The sequence below is a fragment of the Nicotiana tabacum genome, chromosome 20 (assembly GCF_000715075.1).
Source record: "Nicotiana tabacum cultivar K326 chromosome 20, ASM71507v2, whole genome shotgun sequence".
NCBI classification, from domain to species: Eukaryota; Viridiplantae; Streptophyta; class Magnoliopsida; order Solanales; family Solanaceae; genus Nicotiana; species Nicotiana tabacum.
The window spans coordinates 30,972,946-30,992,753 of record NC_134099.1 but is presented as its reverse complement, the minus strand read 5'-3'; the positions used below and the strand labels follow the sequence as shown (position 1 = coordinate 30,992,753).

The 19,808-nt window shown below is 34.3% G+C and overlaps 2 protein-coding genes and 1 long non-coding RNA gene across 3 annotated transcripts; 2 read left to right on the top strand and 1 right to left on the bottom strand.

Annotated features, from left to right (window-relative positions):
* The first annotated feature begins 2,878 nt into the window (after positions 1 to 2,878).
* LOC107799649 (dnaJ homolog subfamily B member 1-like) lies at positions 2,879 to 6,060 on the top strand. The gene is made up of 2 exons (NM_001325675.1): positions 2,879 to 3,348; positions 5,613 to 6,060. Exons 1-2 carry the CDS (start codon positions 2,879 to 2,881, stop codon positions 6,058 to 6,060), a joined length of 918 nt encoding a protein of 305 aa, NP_001312604.1.
* Positions 6,061 to 7,133: 1,073 nt separating this feature from the next.
* LOC107799645 (thioredoxin H2-like) lies at positions 7,134 to 8,224 on the bottom strand. The gene is made up of 3 exons (XM_016622786.2): positions 7,987 to 8,224; positions 7,607 to 7,729; positions 7,134 to 7,497 (listed from the first exon to the last, which is right to left on the bottom strand). The coding sequence occupies exons 1-3, from the start codon at positions 8,131 to 8,133 to the stop codon at positions 7,357 to 7,359; spliced, it is 411 nt and encodes a 136-aa protein (XP_016478272.1). The 5' UTR covers positions 8,134 to 8,224; the 3' UTR covers positions 7,134 to 7,356.
* Positions 8,225 to 15,859: 7,635 nt separating this feature from the next.
* LOC107799648 (uncharacterized) lies at positions 15,860 to 16,945 on the top strand. The gene is made up of 3 exons (XR_001651182.2): positions 15,860 to 15,935; positions 16,396 to 16,442; positions 16,556 to 16,945. It is a non-coding gene; the product is annotated as an uncharacterized LOC107799648 (long non-coding RNA).
* The last annotated feature ends 2,863 nt before the right edge of the window (positions 16,946 to 19,808 follow it).

Below are 19,808 nucleotides of genomic sequence, written 5' to 3'. Positions count from 1 at the left end.
GTTATAAAGTAGAGGAGGTGGAGGAGGTGTATAATATTAATTAAGATGATAATGTTGATACACGTGCGCAACAACAACCATATAGCATTGCAACAGGCAGAGAGAAGAGACTGATCAACCAACCGCAAAGGTTTGCAAACGTAGTTGATGGGAATCTTCTTGGATATACAAATCCTGTGGGATTTGCTTTGGTAGTTGCAGAGACTGTTGATGCATTTGAGTGTTATAGCTATCCAGAAGCTATTCTGGGTACAAAACCAAATCGACGGATTAGTGCTATGGCTGAAGAGATTGAGTCTTTTATAAAGTTTAGGCGTTGCCTAGACTTGGTTGATATGTGCGACAATGAGTAGAGCCTCGCGAGGGCTGAGGGCAAGATAGAGAGACGTTGTTCCTGTTGATGAAGAGAATTCAACCCAAGGGGAAGATTTGTTATTTGCGGCTTGAATTATTTTCTTGTATTATTAGGAAACCCATAATCCCTATAGGTTTGGGAAAACTCACTGTTCTAATAGATTTGGAAAAGGAAAACTTATAGTCCTTGTCAAATTAGAAAACCTTTCTCTTATAAGTTTGAGAATATTTGGGACCTATATATAGAGGTTATAGTTGGGGATTCTATAGATTGTACTGTGCTTTTCTTCTCATTCATAGTGGAAAACTCTCTCTGCTTCTACTTCGAGAATGAGGCTTAGCCGAACCTCGTTAAGTCCTTGTGTTGTTTTTTCTTCTCTATTTTCTTTTTGTGTGATTGTGTGATAGTTAACCCACGATCTTCCGCAACAAAACTAAATATGGGTGCTCATGGATTGGTCTAATTCAATTTTTATTAAAAGGAAACGAAAATGATTAATATTTTGTTATTCGAATAATATTTTCTTGTTTCTTATTTGCACATAAAATATCAATTTAGTCGGTTCCATATATTAGAGTTATGGATAAATTTTTCCATAAAGCAATAAATGTTTAAATAGCAATTGCATAAAAGAATGAATTTATAATCTATAGAGATATCTTTATGGTAGAATATTTTTCGTGTACATGATGGTTATTCCATTTTATTAATCTAATAAAAAGCTATATTCCTTCAGATTTAACCAAATTCAGTAACTTGAATAGAAACAACCTCTTAATAATTCCAGTTGCAAATCATGCGCTCTCTCCTTTTTTTCTTTTTTCTTTTTCTTTTTCTTTTTTTCCTTTTCCCTCCAAATCATGTGGTCTAATAATTGAGCGTTGGCGTTACCTTGGGCGTGGTTACATCTCATTTGAAATTGTAAAGAGACCTCTGGTAAGTGGGCCAACAATATAATTCAATTGGGCCACTGCAATTTAAACCAAACACTGTTTTATCTTGATAATGGGCCACGCTTCCATGAATAGGTCCAAATAGCAATATTTAAACGGAGTTAACACAAAACGTTGTCGTATAAACTCCGCCGTCAAGTCGCCAAATTGCAATACAGCGACGCCAAAGCAGATTCTGTTACCACACACCATTCCAACCGAAGATACTAGTGGGTCCCATTCTTTACTCACCTGCACGTTCTCTTCACCCACTAGCTTACCAACAAACAGCTCCTTCATCAAAGCCATTTGGTACCCAATTACATTGCGCCACGTCATGTTCACTATGACTGCTCTGCCACAGCCTTACACCTAGGTATGCAAAGAGAAATTTAGGACTACAACGACAACCCAATATAATCCTACTTAATAGAGTCTGGGAAGGGTAGTGTGTACGCAGACCTTACCCCTATCCTAGGGTAAAGATGCTATTTCCAAATAGATTCCGGCATCTTTCCCTCCAAGAACTTCCCACCTTGCTCTTGGGGAGACTCGAACTCAATTTATTTTACCAAAATATAAATGGAAGATATATTTTATTTACATAAACTTTTATGACTACTATGTCATGATTAAATATAATTTGATTCGTTTAAACTTGAATTTTTTATTTGGCGTTTTTACCAATTTGAGGAGAGAGCTACTTCTTTGTGGTCGGTCAAATTTATTCTCTTTTTTTGGTTGATCAAATTTATTCCCCAATCCTAGCCAACTGATAATTTGCTTTTATAAATTATTTTAAAATATATCATTCAAAACATTAATAACTAACGCATGAATTCTAGATAAGTTGGGATCATCTATATTAGTCTTTCCTGTTTATATTTACCTTTTTGAATTCATTTTAGGCTAATATTATAAAAATAAAAATAAAAATAAAAATAAAATCGAGCATTTTTTATGTGGCATTAATTATCACAGTTTAGAGCGTTAAAGAGATTTTTTTAACCAATATCCTTTTCCAAGTGCTTTAGAACATTTAAAAATATTAATTTTTACGACTTTTAGTACTTTTATCTTAGTTTCATTTCTATTTTTTATAAAAAATATGTTCAAATCACAGGAATTAAATAATTTGACATTAATACCTTAAAATATGCCACTTATATTAACGTGAAGAAAAGATAATAAAAAACAAAATTTTAGAAATTCGTACATAAAGGAAGATACCATTTAATCTTTTTTATCTCTTCTTTTTGTGTCAGTTGCTGCTTATCTTTTGTGCTAGTAGTCACTATTTTCTGTAACAGCGCAGTCATCTTAACAAAATCCGAATATTAAAATCTCTTTCCTCTTCACCCACTCTGCGTATCTTAGCTCAACATCCACCATTTCCTCTACCCTGCGCATTTCACGTTACCCACATCGTTGTCGACCGAGCCAACTCGCCGGCGTTGCATTTCCTCAACGCCTATCTATCCTTTCAACATTCTCCAGAACATTCTCGAAACTCGCATTTCCTAAATAATAACACACACACACACACAGAAAACACGTATACATTCTAGAAGCTTCGTTTTGGGTCAAAACGATGGGACTTGATTACTATGACGTACTGAAAGTATCTCGGAATGCAAGTGAAGAAGATTTAAAGAGATCGTATAAGCGATTAGCGATGAAATGGCATCCAGATAAGAACAGTCAGAACAAAAAGGAAGCTGAAGCGAAATTCAAGCAGATTTCTGAAGCGTATGATGTGCTTAGTGATCCTCAGAAGCGTCAGATCTATGACGTGTACGGTGATGATGCATTGAAATCCGGTCAATTTGCTTCGGCGTCGCCGACTAGTGCTGGTAGTAACGGCAGAGGATTTAGGTTCAATACGCGTGACGCGGAGGCTATTTTCGCTGAGTTTTTCGGTGGATCGGATAGTAATTCCGCTGCCGGAGTAGGTCGGAAGGCGGCACCGGTGGAGAATAAACTGCCGTGTAGCTTGGAGGAGCTTTACAAAGGATCTAGAAGGAAAATGAAGATCTCACGGATTCTTCTTGATGACTCTGGGTAGGTATACCTTAAATTAAACGTATAATTACAAGTATTTTGCGTTTTACGTCATCGTCAATTACGTAATTTGCACGGTTTTGTTTTTATCATATTCATTACTCCCTCCATTTTACTATGCGATATTGTTTGAATGAGCATTGAATTTAAAAAGAAAGTTTTTTTTGACATTTGTGATTTAAAACCAGCTATAGACATTTGTGCAGATCTATCTCATCAGCTTTTTTTACAAGTATATTGTGTTTTTAGGATATATACTAAAAAAAATCACATAAAATTAGGATAAAGGAAGCAAAATACTATTTTTAAATTTCTTGATGATCTGGGAAAAAGAGAACAATTTTTTAATAGAGCACTGCTTTGTTTATTTTAGTCAATTTCCTTTTCTTGAAGCAAAAAGTTACTTCCTTTTTTCTGACGTGCTGACCTAGATTGTTGAAGTTAGCATTTGCGCTTTGATGTGATTTTTGAGTCAATATTGTACTGTAGCTGGGACAAATCTTCATTGGTTTAGCATTAAATTGCTGAGATTGGATACAAAAACTTGGTAGCATTGAGATCAGGAGTTTTGATATTTTTTGTCTGGAGGATAGAAAATGATTACCTTCAAGCTCTCAATTTGGTAACAGCTGAATTGCTTTCAGCGGAACAGAAGTCTTAAATGCCTCTAAGCTCAGATATCATAGCTGTTAATGGTCAAGATCCGTGCTGCTTAGTATCCAAACTTTATAATTGTATAATACATTTGCTGGTATAGTTTTAACTCTGCTACCTGGATCAACAGTTAAAGTTCTCACTGACTCTGTTTTCCAACCACCTCCTCGGTGGAGTAGGGTAAAAGTTGATAGCTCTTTGACATCGCAATGTGTATTAGCCAGTATCTTGCTTGACATAGCTATTAAGAGTATGCTTTGAACTGGCAGCAAGGTTAGAACGCCTTGGTGTTGCACTAAACCTATTAGATAGAAGTTAAGGATGAAGTAGGAACATAATCCTATTTTAGTGTTAAGTTTTTGTTTTGAAAGATGAAACTGACTTAGGTAATTAACTTCATATTTTTGGATTTTAGTGGTTGAGAGACTATTTTCACTAATAGTTGAGGCTGGCTACGTGATCAATACCCATTTCATTCGATTGCACCTGTGTCATTCCATTACTCAGTAATTGGGTTTGCTCATACTAGAGGTTCTCTGCAGTTTCAACTAAAGTACAAATGTATAAACAAGTTCATTATAAATTAATTTGTTTTATACTGGCCGTCAACCTACTACAAAATTGTTTCTATGTCCATCACTCCATCACTTAAACATATCTGTAATAATGCCTTTAATGCATTTTGACCAAATGTGTTTTTAGCTAATTGAGTGTACTGATATTTATTGACCCTTGTTCTTTCACACATCCTCCCTTGGTAAAATAACAGAATCACATTTGTTTGTTACTGAATAGGTCTAAAAGGTTGAAAAAGACGTGATTGTTCACGGCTATTCTTTCTATTAGGGATCAGAAGCTCCTAAACCCTGCCCAATTTGCAGATCTATGTCAAAGTTACTGCTGCTTGATGCTTATTTATGGTCACCTGGGAGGTAGACTGATCTCCTGAATGTTGCAATTCCCTTGTGCAAAACTTAGTTGTCCCATATTAGTTGAGGGAATGGGTTGTTGTCTCCTAATATAGTCTTGGGCAAATTTCAGCTCTTAAGCTAACTTTTGGGGTTAAGTTAGGTCCAAGTTCCATTTTCTTACATGGTGTCAAAGTCAAACCTATCATTATTTTTGCATTGTTGGGTCACAATGTTGTATGCTCCAAATGTCTAGTTCTTAATGCACAGGGGTATTGATTGCCCCACATGGTTGAGAGTAATCGGTTGTTGTCTTCTTGTAAGGTCTTCGACAATTTTCATCTTACGAATTAACATTTAGGTTTAAGCTCCGTGTCCATTTTCTTTACAGAAAGCTTATGTATTGATCACACTCATTGTTTCGATTCCCTGGCGCAATGATAAAACTTCTTATAGAAACTACAGTTAATGGATGGCAAAAAATTTAGCTATTGAAAGCAATAGTTCTTTTTCTGGAGGGGCAGGGTGAAGGTGTGGGTAGCAAAGCAATGACAAATATGATAACAGAGTTCTGTGAATATGTGGATTACAAGCCATGAATTTATCAAATTAAGAAGTTTCACTCAATTATTTCGCACTCAGTTGCTCTAACCCTGAGTCCTATTGTAATATATTTGTTCCATGTGCGAATTTCTTTTGCAGTAAGCCTACAACTGTTGAAGAGGTCCTAGCGATACACATCAAACCAGGTTGGAAGAAAGGCACAAAAATCACTTTCCCAGAGAAAGGGAACTATGAACCTGGAGCTACTCCTGGTGATCTTATTTTTGTGATAGATGAAAAGCCACATGCTGTCTTCAAGAGGGATGGAAATGATCTAGTGATCAATCAGAAAATATCTTTACTAGATGCTCTTACTGGGAAAACTATAAGCTTGATCACTTTGGATGGACGGGAACTCACAATACCAATCACAGATGTTGTTAAACCAGGACATGAGCATATAATCCCAAATGAAGGAATGCCAATATCAAAGGAACGTGGCAAGAAAGGAAATTTGAAGATCAAGTTTGACATTAAATTCCCATCTAGGCTAAGTGCAGATCAGAAATCTGATATCAGGAGGGTACTGTGCAGGAACTCTGACTAATCATGGGTTTAAGTTAAGGTGTCACTAACACTATCATGCATGTGCAGTGAAATGTAAATAATTAACAAGTTTTCTGCAGAAAGGAAATTGTGCATAGTAGGATATAGTTTAAGGATGCCTCAATATTTACAAACATGTGAGCACTAAAACCGGAGCTAATGTAGCTGCTACTTAGCTGCCTGCATTTTTAAAAGAAAATGTTGGATGTAAAAGGGGAGTGAGTAGTAAGTAGTTTAATAGCTGTTTGATTTGGAGTTGGATGCTACATATCAAGTATTGTGGTTGAGATTAGTGGCACTGTGTTCTAGTTGTGTATTCATCTGTGGCAGACCTTTGATGAATTTAATGTGTTGGTATTTTTGCCTTTGTTATGGACGAATTCTCTCCTTCCCATCTTTGGTTTGAGTGTATTTGCTTTGGATCCAGATCTACATTTTCCTTTTGCTCCTCATCAGCAAGCTCCATCAGGATGACAAGATTTCTCCCAATTCGGTTGTTCTTGTTAATCAGAATCTGGTAAATTTGTTATGGAAGTTATAGTTTCATGTGATGCATTATGAGACAAAGATGCCCGAATCTTGAACTAGAGGCGAAGTTAGGATTTGAAGTTTATGGGTTCTGAATTTAATTTGTCTTAATTACTGCATCCGCAATTAAATATTTATACATATTTTATGAGTATTCTAATACAAATAGAAGGTTAAAGCAAAAGCTACTAGCATACCCCCTCTCCCTCCCTATTGAATCATCGTCCCCTCTCTCTTATGTGTGTGTATAGTTTTCCACGTGTTTAGTTTAAAGGAAAAATTCCTCAAGCTGCAGTGTGATTCCATTACGTATTGATGACTTAATAACCTTAAAATAAGCGTAATAGTCAAACCGCAAAGGTGCACTGACTACATGCATTTTATTTACATTCTTTTATCTTACTATCATTATATAGATTCGCGTCGAAAACGACACTGCACGGCAATATTAAAGCTACTTTTGTATTTTATAGGAGTATTTTATAAATTCTTAAAGGGGCGTGGGGATACTCATACTTTGTTGAATATGGAAAAGACATTCCATGAACAAAAATAAAAACCAGAAACACATTTATTTATTCAAACCAATATACCAACATGCTTATATTTGCCTCTTTAGTTTGAAGTTTACAATCAGAAGTGACCAAAAATTTGAGGATACATAGCTACTTTTTTCAATTAAAAGTTGATAAAGATCTGAATTTTATTCTACTTACACAGAGGCTATGATTCCAGTAAACTCTGCTCAAAATATGTGTCTTTTGTTTGCTTAGATAAACATAGCTCTGTGTTTCTCAATTTTCTTCTTTAGTCCATCCTTATCTGCTCCCACAACTTTGTCAACAACCTTTCCCTTTTTAATCAGCACAAATGTTGGCATTGCTTGAACCCCATATTCCTCAGCTACTTTCTGTTTTCAATTCATCCAACATTTTAGATGTTAGTATTTCATTTAGATATTTAAAGAGTTGGGAAAAAAGAAAAGGATTGTAAAGGTAAGAACATATATAAGATCTTACATCCAATTCATCAACATCAATCTTGACAAATTCAACATCTGTATACTTCGCAGCAAAGTCATTCATAATTGGTTCCATATATTTGCAAGGACCGCACCATGTTGCTGTGAAGTCAATAACAACCTAATAGAGCAAAAGGTCCCAATGATTAGTATCACCAAATACATAATGATCATGAGTTTAACTTTTATACACAAGCAGTGCAAAGTTTAATTTTTATAACATCGGATCACTTAAAAAATAATTAGAGGTTAAAGTCAACAAAAGATGAGACAAGAAATCTAGAAAATAAGACAGATTACCTACTACAACAGGTTAAAATACAGAGTATGTATATTTAAGTTAAATCCACACTTATGCAATATTTCTAAAATGGTTACCAGTTTGTTTGTATCTTTCAAAGAATCAAAATGGAGCTTCCATTTTGATGACGAGTGGAAAGCAATGACTTGGGACCTCTTGACTTGTGGTATTGTGGTTGACATATAGTTAGCTTCATGCAAAGTAGATGAGTAGTTACCGCCCATTTTCTTCTAGTTTTCTTGATTTAAGAATTTTTCTCTTCAAATTTTGGTCTCTAAAATTTTCTTTGGTTTAACGTTGGAGCTTAGAGATTTGCAAGGACCCTTTTTATATTGGTTGCTGATGTACAAACTTTTCTCGTTTAAAATGAAAAAACAACTTAAAATAGTACAGAATATGTTCTTCATTATGTCGACTATTCAATTATACTAAGAAAAGATTTGATGCTAGATATCTTTTGTTTCTGTCTGTTCTTTTTTCAATATTTCTGAAGAAGGATCATGTCCACTTTATTCTCATACTCTGAATTTTCACCTTGCAACAAAGTCGTTTAATTTATTACTTTATTATTCTTTGGAAGCTTTTAAAAAGTCAATATTTGAAGTTTCTTAGATACAAGTAACTCCATTAACAACAGTAACAACTCCATTTATTACTGTATATTTATGATGCAATGTTGTACTAGCAGAAAGTAATTCCAGTGATCATAGTTTGATACCAAATTCTCATGTTGAGAGGAACATCTGGCTCGTTAACTACCTCAAATAATTAGCTCAAATGGTTTAACGTGATGTCTCTACAATAAGTAAAAACCTCCCACTACATGATTCAATGCTTAAATCACCACCTGGAATGGCTAAAAGATCTGGAAAATGAGATGGGCCTAGTTCATATTGGTGGTTCCCCATCTTTTCACTAAAATTCATGAAATTATTGTAAATCTATAATATATCTATATCTATATCCATCTATATTATTATAAAAGCACGAACAATTTTTGCTAAATGTTGAACGACTTAATTATCCCCGAAATATTGATCGACTTTTATGCCCTTAAATATTTATATAATTTAAGTATCTAATTGTAAATTACCTAATGATAAAATTCTTTTTCGATTTAAACTATACATACACCGGCCTTACAAAATTAATCCTACTTGGATTAAAGGACGTCCATAATTCCATTCCTTTTTTGTACGCAATATGCTTATGCATATTTTCTGATTTGTTTTATTTAAGGGAATAAGATTCAGTTACAAAGAGAATATAAAGGGAAAAAAAGTTTGTGTGCATGCTTGAGAGGAGATGTGAATTAAAAAAAAAAAAAAGAAGACAGAGGTGAAGTGAACAAAGGGTAAAATAACTCTTTTACTTCAAGTTATAACCTTTATCTCAAACTCCATAATTCGTATTTTGTGATTTGTTTTATTTTCTTGTATGGTTTTACTGGTATCCGACAAAAATTGAGTCATTATGTGCTGAAATACAAAAGGAAAAACCTCAATAAAAAGCTTAAAGTTTTGACTAAACCAAAACCATAATTAAACGATTCATCTTCAAAGCCTAAAAACTTACATATGACAATTATTCAGAATTCAAAGGTTCTTAAATGCAGTAAAGTTTTGTTATACCTTCGTCATTGATGAAGTTTTATACCTTCAAAAAGTTATTCCCTCGAGTATTTCATGTATAAGAGACTTTTTATATGTACAAGTCTTTCCGAAATTCATAGTAAAAATAACTAAAGAGACATACTCCTATCTTTATATATATTTCTAAAATCAGTCATATTTGACTAAGAACAAAGATAGAGAGGATACAAGCATGGCGAACTATACCAAGCAAGGGAGCAAGCACATGCCTCCTGATATTAATTTGATGAATGAAAGCAAATTAAAGTTTATGCAGTTAGATTTCTACTCCTTTAATTTCTATTTTATAGTTCAACTAAATGTGTTCTGATATTAATGCGGTTAAAAATATTACTATTTTTTACACAAAGTTTCTACTAAATGAAAATAATTCTATAGACGACGTGGCAACGCACGTCTATAGAGACTAGTGACCAGAAATGAATATTATAAAAGCACGAATATTTTATGCTAAATATTGAACGACTAAAATATTCATGAAACTTTGATCGACTTTTATGCCCTTAAATATTTGTATAATTTAAGGATGTAATTGTAATTATCTAATGTTAGAATTCTTTTCGGATTTAAGTAGCATACGCATACCCTACAAAGTTTATAGTAGCTATTTCCATTAGGATTCATATTAATTAGATAGAATTTATATTATTCAGTCAAAGTTAAACTTTTATTAGGACTCTTATAATTTATACACGTAGGATTCTTGTCAAGGGAAATCCGAGTGTTTAAAAAGGGTGGGCTGAATTCTAGGATGAAATTGAACGCTCCAAGGGCGCTCTTTGTTTCACCTTCAGCAATACTGCTTTCTTTTTCTGAACGAAGACTGCGTTTGATTGGGTTGGTTTCTCATGGGAAGAAAATACATATGAAGAATGGTACTATAAGAAGTGATTTTAATTCACTTTTTTGTTTGTTTTTAGCTGCTTTCTTTTCTTTCTCACTTTTCAATGCCTATTCTTTCTTCTCCCGTGAAGATGATCTGTCTGGTTAAACTATATATAAAACATGACTCTTGACCAATAATACTTTTTTAATAGTAATTATTACTACTATTTTAATTTTATTTTCACATATTTACATCTTCTTCTTTTCTTTTTTCCAAAATTGGAATATGATGAAGATCTTCGTCCACAAAATTGTGAGACATAAAAGAAGAGAAGTTTTTATTTCTGAAGGAGGACGAATTGCCAAGATTTGTTGTTTTCCTCTCTTCTATTAGTTTAAAACATGACACACACACATACTATGATGCTCCTGCAATTTTTATTTTTAGCTTAATTTTTCCTCTAAAATTAAATGCACTATTTAATTAGCTTAATTATGTTCTCATACACAATATTATAATGAATATTGCACTTAATTTATTAGTATTACTTAATTTATGCCCAACTATTTGATGTGTAGGAAATTAGTCATGCCATGAATGTTCTTTGTTGTTTATTACACATTACGATTCCCTTTAAAATAGTGCCAAAAACATGCAACTCCGTGTAGGTAACAAATGATAGGAGCAAACCTATTGTTGTATGTGAAAGTAGACAAAATAAAAGAAAAAAAAATAAAAAAGAGATGAAAATATGTTGTAAGCGCTTACATCGACATTCTTGCGATGTAAGCGCTTACATCGACATTCTTATGATGTAAGCGCTTACCTCGGTAGGGCAGTCAAATGCCTATAAATAGGGGTCTACATTTTCATTTGTAGATCATCCCAAAATTTCTTCTTTCTCTCGTCAATTAATAAAGAGTTATTCTTTGTGTGACTGTGGAGTAGGCAAAAATTGCCGAACCACATAAATCTTGTCTTGTCTTGTGCAATTTATTGCTTTTCTCTCTTAAATATTCTTTTCCTTCTATTAGCTTGACACGCTTCCTAACAATTGGTATCAGAGCACAGACAGTGTATTTCTGATAGAAAAGTACAGTATTGGTGCAGGTACTATTCACAAGAATAGTGCAACACTATTGATCATCGTTACTATTCACAAGCACTATTCACATAAATTGTTTTTGTGAAAAATGGCATCGGGAGAAGGGAAGGTTAAGATTGACAAGTTCAATGGCAAAGATTTTGGATTCTGGAAAATGCAAATAGAGGATTATTTGTACCAGAAAAAATTACACTTACCTCTGACCGAGGTGAAACTAGAGACTATGGCCAAAACGGATTGGGATATATTAGATCGCCAAGCTCTTGGTGTGATTCGGTTGACGCTAACACGAAATGTGGTGTTTAACATCATTAACGAGAAGACCACTGCAAGCCTGATGAAGGCGTTATCAAATATGTACGAGAAGCCATCTACTTCAAATAAAGTCTATTTGATGCGTCGATTGTTCAACTTAAAGATGACAGAAGGTGGATCAGTTACGGAACATATCAATGAGTTTAATATAATATTAACTCAATTGAGTTCTTTAATATAACAATTGATGACAAAATCAGGGCGTTGATTCTACTATCATCTCTACTGGAGAGTTGGTCCGCAACAGTAACTGCAGTTAGCAGTTCATCAGGAAGTACCAAACTCAAATTGAATAATATTAGAGACTTGGTTCTAAGAAAAGATATTCGCCGAAGAGAATCAAGTGATTCCCCAGAATCTGCTTTTAATACCGAAAGTAGGGGGAGAAGCAACCAAAGAGGACTGAGTTATGGTCGTGGCAGATCAAAGTCAAAGAGAAGAGGACAATCCAAAAATCGCAAGGACATTACTTGTTGGAATTGCGATAAAAAGGGTCACTACAGTAGTCAATGTAGAGAACCAAAGAAGAAGAAGGAAGAAAATTCAGCAAATGTAATTGCTGAACAAGTTGGTGATGCACTAATTTGTTGTGCAGACAGTCCTATCGAATCTTGGATTCTGGAACCAGGTGCATCCTTTCACTCTACATCATGTAAAGAAGTATTCTATACTTATTGCTGGAAAATTTGGGAAAGTTTATCTAGCAGACGGCGAACCTCTCGACATTGCCGGGAAAGGTGAAGTTCGTATAAAGACTTCACAAGGAACGCTATGGAAATTGCAAAATATACGACATGTTCCTGGCCTCAAGAAAAATCTGATATCTATGGGTCAGATTGACAGTGAAGGATATATAACAACATTCGGCAACGGATTGTGGAAGATATCCAAAGGAAATTTGGTTGTGGCACGAGGCTTCAAAAGGGGAGCATTGTATGCAACTGCAATATAGAGAGATACTATAGCAATAGTTGATCGTGATCGTGATACAACATTGTGGCACCGGAGGTTCGGGCATATGAGTAAGAAGGGAATGAAGCTGTTGGCATCCAAAGAAAATTTACCAAACCTAAAACATGTTGAATTAGGTTTGTGCGAAGATTGCATTTACGAGAAACAAAAGAGAGTTAGTTTCTTAAAGGTGGGAAGGACACCAAAGAAAGAGAAGCTGAAACTAGTGCATACAGATGTGTGGGGACCAACTCCTGTAACTTCTCTAGGAGGCTCACGCTATTATGTCACCTTTATTGATGATTCCACAAGAAAGGTATGGATTTATTTTTTGAAAAATAAATCTGATGTATTTGTTACCTTTAAAAGATGGACAGCTGAAGTTGAAAATCAAACAAGTCTAAAGCTAAAATATCTGAAGTCTGACAATGGAGGAAAGTATGATAGACAAGAGTTCAAAGCATTTTGCTCGGAGAATGGGATCAGAATGATCAAGACAGTTCCTGGAACACCGGAACAAAATGGCGTTGCTGAGAGGATGAACAGAACCCTGAATGAACGAGCCAGAAGTATGAGAATACATTCTGGATTGCCAAAGTATTTTTGGGCCAAGTCTGTTAACACGGCAGCTTATCTCATAAATAGGGGACCTTCTGTACCGCTGAATTTTGAAATTCCTAAGGAGGTGTGGACAAGAAAGGAGGTAACTCTCTCACATCTGAAAATATTTGGTTGTGTTGCTTATGTGCATGTAAACTCAAATGATAGAGATAAGCTTGATCCTAAAGCCAAGAAATGTTTCTTTATTGGCTATGGTGATGATAATTTTGATTATCGGTTTTGGGATGATCAGAATAGAAAGATCCTAAGACACAGGAATGTCACATTTAATGAAAATGTGATGTACAAGGACAAGCTTGAAGTAGAACCAACCAACACCAGCAAACAGACATCCTAAACAATTGAGTTAGAAAAAATCTCAGAAAATGAAGTGGCTAGAGGGATTACAACTGATTATGAAATTGAAGATGAAGAACCAGAAGCCGAATTTGAAGAAGAACTAGAAGCCGAACCTAGATCAGAACCAGAGATAGAATCAAATGTAGAACCAAATCTGGAATCAGAACCTGAATCAAATTCGGGTTCAGTTACTCATGAACCTACATTGAGGAGATCTAAATGAGTCACGAATGCTCCAGATAGGATAACTCTCTCTCTTCACTATTTACTTCTAAATGATGTTGGAGAACCAGAGGATTTTGTTGAAGCAATGCAAGTAATAGACTCTGATAAGTGGAAGCTAGCCATAAAAGAAGAGATGAATTCTCTTCAAAAGAATAAAACATGGATACTTACGGAGTTACCAAAAGGAAAGAAGGCATTGCAGAACAAATGAGTGTATAGAGTCAAGGAAGAGCATGATGGTAAGAAGAGATACAAATCACGATTAGTAGTAAAAGGCTTTCAGCAGAAGGAAGGAATTGACTACACCGAGATCTTCTCTTCATGTAGTCAAATTAACTACTATTAGGTTGGTGCTAAGTATCGTAGCTGCAGAAAATTTGCATTTGGAGCAGCTAGATGTTAAAACTGCTTTCTTGCATGGTGACCTTGAAGAAGACATCTACATGAAGCAACCTGAAGGTTGTCAAGTTTCTGGTAAAGAAAACCTTGTGTGTAAGTTGAAGAAGAGTTCGTATTGTTTGAAACAAACTCCCCGACAATGGTACAAGAAATTTGATGGATTCATGCATAAAAATGGTTTCACGCGATGTGAGATGGACCATTGCTGTTATATCAAAAATCTTGATGAATCTTATATCACTTTACTGTTGTACGTTGATGATATGCTAATTGCAGGATCTAGCATAAATGAGATCAACTTGGTTAAGCAACAACTGGCGGAGGAGTTTGAAATGAAAGACTTAGGACCAGCTAAGCAAATGCTTGGGATGAGGATTAGCAGAAACAGGTCGGAAGGAACCTTAAAGTTGTCTCAAGAAAAGTACATACAGAAGGTACTAAGCAGGTTCAGTCTTCATGATGCAAAGACCATAAGCACTCCACTCGGAAGCCATCTAAATTTGTCAAAGGACCAATTACCTAAGACACATGAAGAAAGGAAGTACATGTCCAAAGTTCCGTATGCTTCAGCAATAGGAAGTTTGATGTATGCTATGGTTTGCACTAGACTTGACATAGCCCATGCAGTTGGTGTCAGTAGATACATGTCAGATCCAGGAAAGGAGCATTGGGAAGGTGTAAAATGGATATTGCAATATCTCAAAGGCACCTCAGGTATGACACTTTGTTTTAAAAAGAGCAATATTATCTTACAAGGTTTTGCTGATGCAAATTTAGGTGGCGATCTGGATAGTCAAAAAAGTACCACGAGTTACGTGTTCACCTTGTTTGGTACTGCTGATAGTTGGATGTCCATACTTCAGAAAAGTGTTGTTTTATCTACCACTGAAGCAGAGTACATGGCAATCGCAGAAGCTGGAAAAGAGATGATTTGGCTTAAGAATTTTCTTAAAGAGCAGGACAATTGTGAGCTTTTCAGCGATAGCCAGAGTGCAATTCATCTTGCCAAGAATCCAGTGTTTCATGCAAGATCGAAGCATATCCAGTTGAGGTATCATCATATCCGAGAGTTGATAAATGAAGGAACTCTTTCGCTACAGAAGATACCAGGATCAAAGAACCCGTCAGACATGTTGACCAAAGTTGTCGGTGTTGACAAACTGAGGTTGTGCGCTGCCTCAGTTAGCCTTCAAGACTGATAGCGTGAAGGCACCACCAGAGAATAGCAAATTTTTTTTCTTTCTTGAAGTAACATAGGTTTGAGGGGGAGATTGATAGGAGCAAACCTATTGTTATATGTGAAAATAGACAAAACAAAAGAAAGAAAAATCAAAGTAGAGATAAAAATATGATGTAAGCGCTTACATCGGCATTCTTGCGATGTAAGCGCTTACCTCGGCATTCTTATAATGTAAGTGCTTACATCGGCATTCTTATGATGTAAGCGCTTACCTCGGCAGGGCATTCAAAGGCCTATAAATAGGGGTCTATATTTTCATATGTAGATCATCCCAAAACTTCTTCTTTCTCTCTTTAATTAATAAAGAATTATTCTTTGTGTGGCCGTGGAGCAGACAAAAATTGCCGAACCATGTAAATCTTATCTTGTCTTGTCTTGTACAATTTATTGTTTTTCTCTCTTAAATATTCTTTTCCTTCTATTAGCTTGATACGCTTCGTAACAACAAATTCACCAGAGTTTGACAAGTTCTATAATTTCTCTTTTCATTATTCCTTTATTTGTGCATGTAATATTCTCGCATTGTGGTTTGGAATTTTGGGGGAGAGGTGGTAGGGGTTAGCCGGAAGTTCAGTCTTTTCGGGTGTGTGTTTTTATTTTATATTAGGTTTTGATTTATTTCATTTATAATTTTCTAACAGAACAGAAAATGAGCAAATAATAACTGAAATGATAGCATAATCAAAAAAGGATCCAATATCATCAGAAATTACGGTGAAATTATAATTTTTTCTGACTCACAAGTTTTACTTATTTTGGAAAACAATCAAACAAAATTAAAACCTATTTAATAGATATTTGTCGCTCTAACAGGCCTGGCATGTCTCGCTTGATCTATTATGGCTCAAACTTTTGAGAAGGTAAATATAAGTAGTTTATAGTTTAATATCATCAATTTCTATCTTTTTTTACTGTGAGGATTTTGATGATTATTAATTTTTGTTTCTGTATGTTTATTTTGAAACATCAATAGGGATTGCTATGAAGACAAATAGAGCGAGGGAGTTGCACCATATTGGATGCAGTTTAAGCTTGAATTTAATTCAGTCCCTTTCTCTAAATATATGACGAAGTAACTTCTCCTACGAAATAATGCTTGTCGGTTTAATATATTTTTAATTAATAGCAGCAGTTGGAACTCCAACAATACATGTAAGTTAGTTCTGTTGCTAAACAAAGAAGTGAATTTTTCAATAATTAAGGAAGTGTTATAAATAGAATTATATTTATGGTGAATGTCTATATTTAGAGAGATTTTAGGGTTCATTACTTGGTGGCTAAGTCGCCCTCTCCCTATAAATAGAGAGTTTTATTCCATTGTAATTCATCCCAAAGTCAATAAGAATTCTCTCTCCCTACTTTTCTCTGCAATACTCTTCTTCTTCTTTTATTGTTTCATAACACATTATCAGCAGGGGACTCTAACCAATTGAGTAGAAGTTTTGGGATTGAGCATAATGATTGTCAATTGTTCTATGAACTTCCTTCATGATTAAATTCTGAATTTAAGGCAAGTATTTTACTTTTCTCTTTCAAATTCTTGACATTTTATAATTTGATTTTAAATACAAACAAAGACGATAAATTTTGATTGCAACTCTAATGGAGTTTGAAAGAAATTATAACCACCCAAAGTGGTAAAATTTCTATGCCTGGCCATGATCAAATTCATGTATGATTGTGGGCAAAGAATTGAAAACTCGTCCCATTGAATTTGCTCCATTCTCATTCCCTTAAGAGAATGTGATAGCAATATGTGATAAGTCTGAAAGAAGACAAAATTACTACTATGAATGTATCAATGGATGTGGACGTGACAATAGACGAATAAATTATGATTGTCATCATTGAGTAATGAGAATAATAAGGATTCTCAAAATAATCCTTCACTCTGTGAAAGTAATGTTTGTCATCGATTTGACATGAGATTTTATAAAGCACATATAGATGATTATGGTACATTCATGATGTGAATGTGACAACATCTTATTTATGAATACATATTCATTCTTGGAAGAATATGAACGTGCTGGTGGTAGTGAATATACCATACTCCCCTCTAGAAGGAGGTTTGAGATGATATAAGAAAATAATGTCATTATTATGACATGAATGGTCATTGGTCACGTACCTACTGTACGCCAAAATATTTTGGCAATGTGATTATTTAAAGACAACGGTAATGCAAGAAACAGATCTTGCATATAATTTTGACCATAACCATAATGGTATAACTTTCTCTTTAAAAGAGATATTCACCATATGAATGTTGATGAATATGTGGTAGCACCAAATTAATTGAGAGCTTTGGAAGAGCCAATTATTATTATTTTGAAGGAATACAATTGATTGTCATGTTAATTTATTGTGTTGTAGTAAGTCTCAAAGAAACTTATTCAGTTTCTAAAGTATACGCGAAAGCGATCGATTATATTGAGATTATAAATAAAGGAAAGATTTAATATCTTCTATTACTACAACTTGTAGCGGGGTAATATATATGTGAGGAGCTACCCGCTTTATTCTCCAATTTGTACTACATAAATAAAAGAATGCAACAATAAAGTAGAAGTTTATTGATATAAAAACCTATATCATAATAAACTTGAAGTTTATTGATAATTGCACGTGTCATGGTGTAAACCTGAAGTTTATCAATTTTGATAATTTATCTAGTTGGCATAACTGATTTAGCCATGATGTGCAAAAATAAAAGAGAATTCACATGGGGAAATATTAAAGAACTAGAAAGTTCTTTGCGAATTCTCTTATATTGCATGTTCTCATTAATTAAATTGACCAACTAAAATTGGGATTGAATCCCATGAATGCTGGAAATATCAAAGGTGAATATGGGCCCATTCACCTGCCATGTATACCACATAAGATGTATCTATGAGATGGTTACATGTGCGATTATTATTAACCTGTAACTTAGTGTTTGCGAGGTAATTTGCTCAATAATTTAATTTAGAGCATAATTTCCAGATTTTCTATCCAAGATAGTTTATCTTGATAAGTTGGGTTACATCACAGTTGGTTTAGCAAAATGATTTATTGAGTGCCTCCACTTAATAGCTAAACTATTGCTTATGAGAACAAAGTTATCTATATCAGTTTGATATAGGTTATATACGAAAGTATATTACATTCTCCCATCACAAGTGCTTCAGGGTCAGAAACCAAATAATTCCATCATATTATTATTAATTTGCAATGTGTATTTTGATTAGCACCATAACGCACAAAGATAAACTTTCAAAGTTGAGGAAAACAAGTTAGCTTTTCCAACATGAGGGGGGGAGAGACGATAAACAGTTGAGAAAAAAATATGTGGAATGAATTATCATTTGTATATCTAGATCCTCAAATACGATAATATGAACTTGAAGTTCATAAAAAGATAATTCATCTGCAATATATTGCAAAGTATGCTAGACGCATTTGCTGACCCAAAGAAAGTAACTATATTCTCATTGCAACTGCTCCTATTAAGTCCTACAAGGACAAAGTCTATGGTACGCTTAAACCATATAGACAAATCGGTTTCAAATAAACTTCTTGATTAAGAAGATGAACAAATGATCATAATAAAGGAGGCAAGTGATCTTCTAGATCACATGACATAACACTTCATAAAGTCTCATGAGAGATTCAGGTACCTGAATATATGAATGAAGAGATCTCTATGTTATGTCTTTATGAAAAAATATTGGAACCGATTTAAAATGTTTGTCGACGACATCTATCATAGCGCTAAGTATAGATGAGGATCTTAAGTCTATCGAATATAGACACAAAAGTATTGACCAAATGGAAGAGACATAATTCAAGTAGAATTGATTCCATATGAAAGACATATAATTTTGTCTATGTTGTTCAAATACTTGAAAGTATAAAGTCAATGGTATGTGCAATCAGTTTTCGATATCTTATATGTCTAGCATGACACAAAACTTGATATGCATCTAAAGTCTATTATATGGCTTATATGACTTAACTTATATGACAATCCTTGAAGGATTTAAATCGCTTGAAGCATATACAATTCTTGGTCCCGAAGTACCGTATGATAAGTGTAATTTGTGCACATATGTTGCTATAACTATAAGCATGATAATGTGATAGCGAGAATACCTCTATGGAGATATTAAAAAGGCCATTCTACGGAAGTTTATGAAGACATTACATCTCTATCAAGAATGATGATTTCAAGATGCAATATA